The sequence below is a fragment of the Pithys albifrons genome, chromosome 3, assembly GCF_047495875.1.
Source record: "Pithys albifrons albifrons isolate INPA30051 chromosome 3, PitAlb_v1, whole genome shotgun sequence".
Taxonomy (NCBI): Eukaryota; Metazoa; Chordata; class Aves; order Passeriformes; family Thamnophilidae; genus Pithys; species Pithys albifrons.
Window position 1 is genome coordinate 3,776,058 of NC_092460.1, and position 12,192 is coordinate 3,788,249.

Sequence of the window (12,192 nt, forward strand, 5' to 3'; positions counted from 1 at the left end):
GGACATGGTTTTCCCCTCCTGGCCAGGTACATTCATTAGTACCACATGTATCAAACTGCTATTTTTAGAACCTTTTCCTTCTTACCTGCTGTGGGACACACTCACTTTCCTGATAGAAATTACACTGTTACATCTGCTCCAAATCTGGTCAGCACACAAATGGACAAGCATTTAAATATGTCATATGTGTGTGTAAAAGAATAGCTGAGGGTGCTCTTGATAAGCTCTGTGGAGCTGGATCCCACATGAAATATTCCTGCATAAAAGATTTAGGCTGAAGAGCTGAGTTGCACTGGCAAGAAATTCATGTTTACAGCTTGTTCCAGTGTCCCACCACCCATATTATATCATATTATGTCATATATAATATTTACTATGTTACTATATCACATCGTGTTATTATGTTATACTATATTATGTTATATCACATTATATTACTAGAGTATACTAATTATAGTATAGTAGTATTCCATTATATTAATAATTATAACTAAAATAATATATCATATTCATTATCATTCTACATTGTGCCATTTTTAATTAAATCTGTAATAAAAAGGCTTGATTGATGTTACCTTCTTCCTTTAAATAACATTCTGCCCGAGCACCTTAACCAAAAATCCTCTCCCCCCATCCCTTTTAGGGACTGAAACCTTGTTTGTGAGGAACTCAGAGCCAGGTGGCTGGGCAGTTCCAGAGGCAGCTGTGGTGTTCTGTGTTGCAGATGCTATTCCAGAGCAGCAGCCAGGGCAGCGTGCAGGGCAGATGTTCTGTGTTGCAGGGCAGATGTTCTGTGTTTCACGGGCTGTGCTGTGTGTGTTGCAGGTGCTGTTCCAGGGCAGCGTGCAGGGCAGATGTTCTGTGTTTCAGGGGCTGTGCTGTGTGTGTTGCAGGTGCTGTTCCAGGGCAGCGTGCAGGGCAGATGTTCTGTGTTTCAGGGGCTGTGCTGTGTGTGTTGCAGGTGCTGTTCCAGGGCAGCGTGCAGGGCAGATGTTCTGTGTTTCAGGGGCTGTGCTGTGTGTGTTGCAGGTGCTGTTGCGGAGCAGCAGCCAGGGCAGCGTGCAGGGCAGATGTTCTGTGTTTCAGGGGCTGTGCTGTGTGTATTGCAGGTGCTGTTCCGGAGCAGCGTGCAGGGCAGATGTTCTGTGTTGCAGGGGCTGTGCTGTGTGTGTTGCAGGTGCTGTTCCGGAGCAGCGTGCAGGGCAGATGTTCTGTGTTGCAGGGGCTGTGCTGTGTGTGTTGCAGGTGCTGTTCCAGAGCAGCAGCCAGGGCAGCGTGCAGGGCAGATGTTCTGTGTTTCAGGGGCTGTGCTGTGTGTGTTGCAGGTGCTGTTCCGGAGCAGCAGCCAGAGCAGCGTGCAGGGCAGATGTTCTGTGTTTCACGGGCTGTGCTGTGTGTTGCAGGTGCTGTTCCGGAGCAGCAGCCAGGGCAGCGTGCAGGGCAGATGTTCTGTGTTTCACGGGCTGTGCTGTGTGTGTTGCAGGTGCTGTTCTGGAGCAGCAGCCAGAGCAGCGTGCAGGGCAGATGTTCTGTGTTTCACGGGCTGTGCTGTGTGTGTTGCAGGTGCTGTTCCGGAGCAGCAGCCAGGGCTCGGTGCAGGTGCTGAGCGCGGCGCAGCCTCGGGCCGAGCTGTGGCTGCAGCTGGACGACGATTATGTCATCGAGGTGAGAGCGACCACCGAGGGCGGGGACGGCACCAGCAGCGAGCAGATCCTCATCCCCAGGCTGGCCAGTAGGTTGAACCTGAATCCCTTTTCTTTGCCTCAACTTGTCTCTGCAGAAATGGGAAAAAAAGAAAAAAGGATTATTATTGTGTGGTAATAAGGTCATAAAAAGAAAAGCAATTAACAGCCTTCACGCCCCCATGCATGACAAACTCCATTCTATTGAACTGGTAAATTACCATGTAAATTAGTATATAAAATGTTTAAAGTTTTTACTTTCTCTCTTTTTTTTAATTACTACCTTGAAAGTAAAGACATAGAAACACAGAATCACTGAGGTTGGAAAAGACCTCCAAGATCAAGTCCAACCCTTGACCAAACAGCACTTTGTCAACTAAACCAAAGCACTGAAATCATTTGTATAGTTCAGCATTTTGCAGGGCATTTCTGTGGTTTTAAAATATTTACAGTATTTTTGTATCTTTCTACTGCTTTTAAGAAATAATTTTTAAAAATCAGAATAATTTTTGCTTAGCATCTAGGAAGGGGAACAATTTGGCACAGCACATACTTTCATTTAATCCTCACCTTTTTCATTTGTCACAGGTATGGATGCAAGAGGTTCTGGTCCATCAGTCTTGAATATCTTCAGTGTATCCAGCTTCTTAGCAACAGTATTTTCCCTGACCCTTAATTCAGTGTTGTGATGATACATTTGCATTTGCTGGGAGGAAAAAAAAAAGAAAGAATTGGTTACTGAAGTGCTTTTTTTAAAAGATACTGCAGTGGTTAATGCATGTTTTTCTTCTATCCTGACGTGTTTTTAAATTCTTTATATTTCACTCTAAGTTGAAGTAAAAATACCATGTAAAGTTTAGCAAATCCTTTAAAAAGGAATTTAAAATGCCTTAATACTTGAACCAAAGGAGTTTACATATTACATACTTTAGATACAGTGTAAGAGAGAGGGAGAGCAATGGCACTGTGCTCAGAGAAAGAGCTTAGCTCAGTGAGAAACTCCATTTTTGCAGCAACACTGAGCTGTTCTGGGTATGCTCTGCATCACTGCAATACCATTCTACAGAGAAAAGATGAACTCATGAGACATGGGTATTGTCTATCAGATGGTAACACCTCAACTAAGTGGCTGTTCTTAAGCCAGTGTCATCCCCCAGGAGGTTTGGAGCAGTTTTCCTCCTGCCCTTTGTGTCAATTATTGGAAATCTGGCAAGAAATCACAGCTGGGAGGGAAAGAAAGTCCCAGTGTGGGCATTAGTTGTGCACAGTCAACGCTGGGCTGTCCAAGAGGCTCCTCAGAAATGAGCCCCCAGCTGTGTTTCAGAGAGGCCTCTCTGCTTTATCAGACATTTATGCACCTTTCCAAACACCTGCCCTTCCTCTCCACCAACAACATTCAAAGTTCATTTCCTCATATCCCCACCTTATTATTATTCCTCAGCCACGTTCTCCATTCATAACCAACTTCTCCCACCCTCAGGCTCCTTTTCACTGCCCTCCCTGAACTCCTGCCAGTGCTTCACCAACAGAAGTGCCCAGCTGGAAGCACTGGTGAAATGCAGTTGCACCATGGCCTTATGAAGAAGGACAACCACCACCTCCCTACCTTGAGATGTGGTGCTTCCAGATATGCAGCCCCAAATTGTACCTGCCACACTGCACTGGAAACGTCCTTAATTCAGTGGTACAGTCAGAACTCTCCTTCCTTCTGTTTTTAACCAATTCAAAACTCTTTCACCTGCACTCAGGTGCACCCCACCACTGTCATGTGATTCTGGTGAGTTTATGGCAATACCATAGGATGGAATAAACAATTATACAGCAACACTTCAGGCTTGCTATTACAGAGAAATCTGTGCTTTCTTTCATAGCAGTATATTAAAGATACATTAAACCTGGTCCATTTGAATTCTGTAGCTGTGAATTTAGTCAAGTCAACATTTTATACCCCTTTTAGAGAGCTGACTAAACACCTTTAACAGCACATGTTCACATGACATAAATCTTATCCTTCTAAAGACTGTTCTTTTTAATTTCACGGGATTATTATAACAACTACAAAGGGAGAAACAGGATTAATGAAATTATGGTAGCACTGTAGGAAAAAAAACCACCTTGATATGCATTCAGCTAGCAAATTACCTGATTAGATCCAGACAAGACAATGTGCTAACTGTTGAGTAAGAGCTGTATATACTGTACATATAGAGCTATAAATGGCTAGTTGCTTTTCCATGTGGCAAACCAGTGTTGTTTTCAGACACTTGCAAAGGGGGCGGGTGGGTGGGAGATGGAAATACAGGTGTTCTAGTAAATATATAGTTATGTTTCATGCAACAAAGGGTGACTCTTTCTATTGTGTCACACAATTCTAGTCCACGTTCCTGTACTGCCATTTTCATGCAATTACATTGTATTACTTAATTTCTAGTTATATATCTCCATGAGATATGTACCAGGTACCTTGTTTCATATTGAAAAGTTCGAAAATTATCCTTAAACTTCCAGTTGTGTGTGTATCCTATGGTTATCTGTATGCATTTTTTTCTATTGCTCTAATAAAATATTTATTACATTGAGGGATAATGGAATATTTCAAAGTATTCTTGCTTGTTCCTATTATATATTTGCACAGGTGGGGTGTTGATGCATCTAAAAATGGTTGTGCTTGAGCTGCTGAGCTCCACCCTCTGCCCACAAGTTTGCAGCACGATGGAAAAAGAGCCACCTTCCCTTCCCTGGTTGCATTTCCCATCTATCCAATTAGGCTGTTTCCTCTCCTCTGAAATGGCAAAAAATCCCAGTGTAATTACACTGGAGAAGACTCAGTTCTTTATAGTAATTTATTTATTCACTGTATCACTATTTAGCATTAAGTTGCACATCCTGGTTTCCACTGCAGTTTCCCATTCCTTACACAGCTGCAGCTTCCCGTAAAGCCCAGACTTTCCAACACTAAAAACCTTCTCCCTGACACAGCACAACTACTTATTTTAAGCTTTCAAAGCTTGGATTCCACCTGCATAATATGGAGCTGATCCAGCTGCTGCCATAAGGGTTAATAGTGATGCCAACACCTTAGAAGGGTATCGATAAATGGATTTTCCCTTTTAGATGGTTGCAGGTGAACACACCTGCCTTGCTCTGCTTCCCCCAAACCCAGATTAGTCTTCCTTTACTCATCTGTTTCATACATCAGGTTATTCAGTTAATGGTTACTTACATTAATAAAACTGACTTGATTCTCCAGTGAGCTGGAAAAAAATAAGTTGTCACTGGGAAAGTGCAGGAGGACAAGGTGAAGAGGCAGGAAGGGATAAGCCCTCCTCTTGCAGGCATTACCAGAGCAGCTCCTGTGACTATCCAAAATTAGCAGTTCAGTCCTGAGGTGAAAAAAGAGAAAGAAAACTAATCAATAATAATGAAAAATGTGATAGCAATGCTTATACAACAGGAACTGTGGATGCTGGGGAAGACAGTTCTGCCATTCAACTTTGACTTCCACAAAAATACCCAGCACTTTGTCACAACTATTATTTGAAATCTAGTAAGAAAGAACAGTAGGTTTCAGTCACAGTTTTTAGTAAAGCACTAAATTGCATTCTTTTCAATTCCCTATCCAAAACCAGAGCTCTATTCTAAAGCCTGAATTTCTCAGAGGTAGCTGGAATAAGAAATTTTTGTTTAAAAAAACCTTTTTCTTTGGACAGTTTACTGTTAGATATGTTACAAATATGCAAGATCCTCTATGAATACAAAATGAGTTAAAAAACTAATATCACTTCAGCCCAAAGAAATATTGGAGATCTCCATTTTCAACTTAATTTGCCTTTCAGTGGTGGAAGGCAGACGTGGGCAGTGCCTGTCAGGTTATATATGTTATGTCTTAATAACAGGCAATAAAGCAAGTTGTCCTGCAGGAGGGAGTGCATTAATCTGACAGCTCTCTGTCTGAAATAAATAACAATGGAATATTGTGAAAATAAAACGAGTTTGTAAACAGGCCCTCGCTCTCTTAGGGAAAACAAACCGCCTGGATTGTTTTATGCTAATGCTTTGAACTCCTGAAAAGCAATAAAAAGAGAGATGTTTAGCAGAGCTCTGTCTGAGTGCACGTTGCTCTGGTTTTATCGAGGCTGCTGGATAAAAAGGGGCACTTTAAACGTGGTGCCTGCACAGTGTGAGCTGCCACATGCTGGGGAACAGGGGGACAGGGTGCACCTCCTGCTGCAGCCCTGGGTGGAGATCAGTTTGCCCTCTTGGGAAAGAGATTGTCTGAGAAGTCTCCACAGTTCACAGCTGCCTCCCCAGCATGGTCACAGCTTGGGGCTCGCTGGCAAACAGGAGGCAAAGCCTGGAAAAGAGGGTAGAATTCCTCTTGTTCCAGCTGAACAGCTGCTCCAGCAGCCTCAGCAAGCTCTGTCTCTCGGAGGGGCTGGTAATGTCTCACCTGTGGCTTGGAAGGGTTTCCCAAAGTCTGCTGAGGGTGTGGGCACTTCCTTGGCATTTTCTGACTGTCCTGTCTCTCATGAGGAGCATGACAAAGTTCCCCTCCCCAAAGTTTTTGATACTTCAGTAAACAGGCACTCACCTTTCCTTTCATGGATCCTCTTCATGACCTGAAATGCCGCGTTGCAGTGTCTGCACTGGCCCTTGTTGTAATTCATACCATGCTCTCTGTTTGCTTTGGGTTTGAGCTCTGTTTTGAGACTTCACAGTTTGTGCTTGAGAGTGTTTTAGTATTAGAATTTCTCAGGACCCTCATGTGCATCCTTCCTTTGCTTTTTCCATCCTTAAGGGTCAAGAAAACTTGATAGACTCACTTGGAATTAAATTTCTTTTCTTCAGCTCGTTGCTGATTTTTTTGAGGTCAAGAAGTATCTTCGAAAGTTTTTGCTTTTTCCCTTTTCAAATGTACAAATACAGGAGACGTGCCAGTAACCCCATCCAGCATTACTGAGACACTTTCCTCCCAGTGTACCCAAATTATTTTCGGCATAATTAGTGCTGTGAGGTCTGGGCCATGGCTGCTCTCTGTGCTGTGCTCTTCATTCCTGCTCAGCAATTAATTCCCTGTGGGTGGGAGAATATCAGGGCACTGGCAAATGCTGAAACAGGACAGAGCAAAAGCATCCCATGAGAAGCCATGTGAAAGGTGCAACTTCAAAATGCTCATTAATTCAGCCCATGAGAATTTAAAATCAGAGCAGCTCCTGGGACAGGGAGACATCCAAAACTGTCCATCAGGAAAGGGAAACTTTGGAGTGTCCAGCTCCTTGCTGCCCTCAGCCTCCTGAATCCCACACTCCTTGGGATGGAGAATGAGGAGGGACACAGAGTTGCTTTCCCTCTACATCAGCAGCTGAGGGGGCAGGGTTGGAATCTCCCAGCAGCACACAGGGAATGACCTTGGAGAAGAACAGGCTGAACTTTCTGTCACCTCCAGGAAAGGTGCTGAAACGTTCCCCTGAGACTGGAGCACCTAAATGCATTCCCTGTGGCCATTCCTTCTAAAGAAGGCAGGAAAAGTGTCCCTTGGGATTGTTCTCCCTGGGGATTCCACCTTAATGGATCAGTCTGTTCTACGCTGGGACACAATCAGAGAATCCATTGGGCTGGAAAAGACCTCCAAGAACATCAAGTCCAACCCTTGGTCCAATCCAATGACCTGTTACATCTGCTGAAGACAGAAAGAAATGAGGCAGAGAAAACAAGGGAAAGTCCAGTCTTTCGTGCCCCTGATGATACAAATAATTAATCATTTTCCCAGCTAAGGGCTGTAAAGGATTCCATCAGAAAAGGACATGTGTTTAACAAGAATTTCCCTCATTAGCAATCCAAGGAGGGCCATGCTTAAGGCAGGCAAATCATTTAATTTTTGTCACACTTCCTAACATTGCCACCAAACTGAGGCATTTACAGTCACACTTGTCACAACACCAATTATCTATTTGAACAGCAGAGCTCCACTGATTGAATGAGTTCTGCTGTGAGAACAGATCATTTCAGCTGCAGCATCTGATCATCATTACTTTTTGGATATAGGATGTAAATAGAGTATAATGACAGAAAATATGGCTCTGGTACCTTTACAGCAGCTTGAGATGAGACAGAGGGGAACTTCTGCAGCAGCCTAAAGCTTCTTCTCATGGACTAGAAAACAGTGTCTTGGGTGTTTGTGTTGCCTTGGAAACGTGGAAAATAAAGCACCATTAATTACCTATTTTCAAGCACCAGTGTATCCAGTGCTGAGGGCCTGATCCAAGGCCAAGGAAACCCTCACCCCAATTTCAGCAGGCTTGGACTGATCAATCAGCCCTTCTGAGCATGGAGAGGACAGAGCAGAACAAAGCTCTGCCAGGTTTTACTGCTGGCTGTGGTTCCAGAAGGCTCCAGGCAGCCACTCTGAGTGCAGTGGTTCCTCTTGCCTTCTCATCCATGACTGTGCAAACATCCTCAGCTGGTCAGTTTTTGAAATACATCCCCTCTTTTTTCAAGAGGTACCAACAGCTGACCTGGTAACCATCCAGGTGAACACATAACACAAGGCCTGTATAAATCCCACATACATATATTTTCTCCAGATAGGAAACCAAGCTGATAGTCCTGGTCTGTGGTGCAGAACTGTGAGTTCAGCCAGACCTGCTGTCATTCTTTCCACCCAAAATACTGCCAAAGTCTCTACTATTGTATCTGCTGTACAATCACTTTAAAGTGTGATTAAACATTTTTAACTACAGACTGCTTGCTGCTTTTCCTCCCATTAGTACTGGTGCTTTGGTCTTGACTTTGTAATTAGGAAATAGAACTCTACATAAGAACTCAGTGAAATAACCCCAATAATAAATAACTCTATAGAGAATCAGTGAAACCAGAATTAACCTCCTCCTGTAGTAGTTTGAAGTTACCCTAAAATTTTCCTTTTGGAAGACTCTTCACCCCTGCTGCCAGCACAGTCCAAAGCAATCAACTAAAACTTCAGCCACAAAAGTATGGAAGGATAAAAATAATTCCAGCAATTTGGAGATCCTGCCCACAGCACAAGTTTGGGGCACAGCAACCTCCCAGGCTGCTGGAAAAGCACCACTTTCATCTTCTAACACTCTGCAAATGCTATTTTTACATTAGTCCCAGATATTTTAAGCAAAAATTTGCTTAAAAAAGACACTGAAGGACAAGCTCTTCCTTTTGTTTGCATCCATTACTAAATGAGCTGTAATTTTGAGTTTTCTTTTCTCTCTCCAGTTTTCCTCAGGAATTGGCAATCTCCATGAATCTCTTGACTCTTTCTGGGGGTTAAACTGACTACAAGCAAGCTGGATCAAAGGGAAAGAAAAACTTTGTTCTAGAAGCACAAAAATATTTACATAATAACAAGATAAGCCAGAACTCCTCATTTCTACCATGTAAACAGGCTTGGAACAAAGATATAAAAAAATTAGGCCATTTTTAGGTCAACTGGGGAGGAGAGGAGGGATTGTACAGCTCATATAAGAGAGGAGAGACAAGGCTGGAAATCAGTTTGCAATGCAGCTAATGGAACAGATCCAGAGTTTTCAGGGTTTCCTGCCTGGAGGAGAAGAATCTCTCAGAGCCTTTTTGATGCACAAGAGGAAAAGTGAATGAAGTTCCCAACCACAGACCAGTGGCTGGGAAACTATAGCTGGAAACAACTGGATTGGAGCAGGCAGCTCTTGGAAAGCAAGACAAGAGCTTTGCTTCAATCTCCTCTTCTCAGCTCCTCTTTGAACTCCTCAGCTGCAACCACAAATTTTGGCAGCAGACTAAAGATAGGGCTGATGAGATATAATACAAGTTGAATTGGGGTTGGTCACTGCAGAGCAATAAAAAATGAGAGACATTTTGTCATGAGATACTGCTGAAGAATTGGCCTCTTTTGGGGCAGCTCCAGTAAACTCAGAAAAACAGGATCAATACACTTGTCAACATTTATTCTAATGAGTTCATCATCTCTCCTCACTGATGTGCTGGAACCAAACCATAAATGTTTCCATATCAAACACCCACTTGTGCCTGCCCTGGGAGGAGCAGAGGAATCCATTCTGCACTTCATTAGCTGTCCTTGAGGAAAAAGTAAGAAAGGCCATGCTTTAAATTAGACCCATCTGGTAAAGGCTTTCTTGAAAACATGAGGGTTATGTGATGGTTTGGAGCTATCAGAGGCAGAGGCCATCTGGCCTGACTATCTGCTGCCAGTCCTCAGGATCCTGGTCCATAATGATTGTTTCTATATGAAAAAGGTGACTGAGGGGTCAGAATGCTGAAATCTGAACTTGAACATCATGATGTAGTCTGTGAAAGTCCAGGTAAGGAGATGAGGAGTGAGGCTTTGCCTCCCACTGCCTCCCTTTCCTTCAAGGAAATCACAGGGCTCTTGAGTTCAAGAAAGAACTGAGATGCTGCTGCTTGTGGCCACTTCCCTACTCAGAGTTTGTGCTAGAAAGTGTGGGACAGGGTCATGTCCCTCCCCAGCAGGTTTTAATATCTCTTGATTTTCATGAAGCCTCATGGATTAGAATCCTCCCTTACATCTGCCTGGACACCCAGCTGCATGTTTGGGATGAAAGCCCAGATTGTAAAGATGAAGGTCCCACGATTTCCAGACCCAGATGATGCACTAAGTGGGCTCCATTACACACAGCCCATGGCATGGTCACAGCCAGAGCTTCAAGGCTGAACTGCTCAAACCCAGTCATGAATCTCATTTTTTTTACCCAATTTTCTGTAGTTTCAATTCATTTCCAACGTGCCACGTGCCCTGTTCTTTGGTCACAGCCCAGCTGAGGCCAAAGCAGCTCCTGTCCCACAGCTCCTATTGGGGCAGCACAGGGCTGGGACCAGCTCCTAAGGAGAGAGACTGCTTACATAATTCATGGTGTCTCTTGTTGCCAAAATAACCAGACAAGCTACAAAATATAAGCAGGCACTGTCAGGGACAATATGCTTAAAATGTTGAATTATATGGTAGTGACATAGAATGGGAAATACTTCAAATCAGAAGAGAATAAAAATGTAAGGTATTAGGAAAATGCCACACATTTACTGTATTTCAGCCAACAATAATGCATCCTGAATTGCTTTAAAGGCTGAAGATGATGCTGATGCCCAGGTGGTTCAAGGAAGATACTGAAATGCCAAATAAACAGTATTTGTTGGAGGGTCCCACCTATACCCTCCAGGGCAGGGCGCTGCCCAAGAGCTGCTGTGTATGGGCTTTACAGGCAGTTTTCATTAGTCATAAAAGAAGTGTTTGGACAGAGAGTCATGGAATCATTTAAGTTGGAAAAGATCTCCAAGATCATTGAGTCCAACTGCTCCCCCAGCACTGCCAAGGCCACCATCAAACCATGTTTCCAAGTGCCACATCTACACATCTTTTAAATGCCCCCCAGGGATGGTGACCCCACCTCTGCCCTAGGCAGCCAGTTACAAGGCTCAACAACCCTTTCAGGGGAGAAATTTTTCCTAATAGCCAACCTAAACCTCCCTGGCACAACTTGAGGCCCTTGCCCCTTTGTTCTATCACCTGTTACCTGGGACAGGACACACCCATTTCTCTATCTGTGCAGAACTGAAGTTTTGTGAGCACAGCAACTCAAACACAGAGAAAAATGGATGCACAGATAAACACACCAAAGGGCACTGCAGCATCACTGCTCACAGAGGGAAAATACTCCTCTGAACTCCTGACTCCCAGCTGCAGGACCTGCTCACTTCAACAGAACAGGACAAATATAGAAAGCATATCCCCAAAAACCTAAGGCAGTGAGGGGTTAGTTTCTCCTCTCCAGCAGCAGAGGAGATGCTGATTGCCAGGTTGCAGATGGACACCACACATTTCAGAAATTAAACTGTAAGTGGTTGGTTGTGGTTTTTTTTTTCTTTCTGCCACATCAGTCAGATTTCTGTCTGTGGGAAACTTTTCCTCAGAGAGGCTCTTTTCACAGACACAGCAGGGATGGAGGTAACAGCATGAAATGAGAGAGCTTGAAAAGCAGCCGTGTGCTGCAGGAAGCCCAGCATTTGCATGTTAAGCTCCATCTATTCCCTGAACGCTCAGACACATGAAAGCAACCTCAGATTTTTGGTTAGCAGCAGATCTGTTGGCTGCAGCCTGAATTTAAAGGTCAGGGATGTTTAGAGGGGGGGTTTTGCACAGCCTGGAGCAGCCTTACATGGCTCTCCTCGGGAGGAGCAGTGGGAAAAGCAGCAGTTCCACCATGCCAGGACATGGGGTCACAGTCCTGTCTGCAGCAAACACTGCCCTGACATCAGCCCCCATTCCCAGTGCCAGTGGCCTCAGATCACTGGGATGCTGGTTGAGACACACTTCTCTGATAACCCATGACCTTAACAAGAGCTTTTTAGTGCTTGTCAGGGCTATGACAGCTGAATTTTTTAGGCATGTAAGTGAAAAGCAGCTGAACAAAACTGTCTTTTCAGAAAACACAGCCCTGAGGGAAGTTTGAGATATTCAATCTCAATTTTA

General features: G+C 43.9%; 1 protein-coding gene and 1 long non-coding RNA gene across 3 annotated transcripts in view; one reads left to right on the forward strand and one right to left on the reverse strand.

Moving 5' to 3' along the window:
• Positions 1-3,949, forward strand: part of CNTN3 (contactin 3) — a 108,151-nt gene extending 104,202 nt beyond the window's left edge. For both annotated transcript variants that reach the window (XM_071550218.1, XM_071550219.1), the window contains exons 20-21: positions 1,564-1,732; positions 2,271-3,949. In XM_071550218.1, coding sequence (XP_071406319.1) covers positions 1,564-1,732; positions 2,271-2,371 — 270 coding nt within the window. In that variant the 3' untranslated portion in view covers positions 2,372-3,949. The remainder of the gene's footprint in view (positions 1-1,563; positions 1,733-2,270) is intronic.
• On the reverse strand, positions 1,533-6,785 carry LOC139669672 (uncharacterized). The gene is made up of 4 exons (XR_011697306.1): positions 6,274-6,785; positions 4,906-5,065; positions 2,253-2,388; positions 1,533-1,774 (listed from the first exon to the last, which is right to left on the reverse strand). It is a non-coding gene; the product is annotated as an uncharacterized lncRNA (long non-coding RNA).
• Between the last annotated feature and the right edge of the window lie 5,407 nt (positions 6,786-12,192).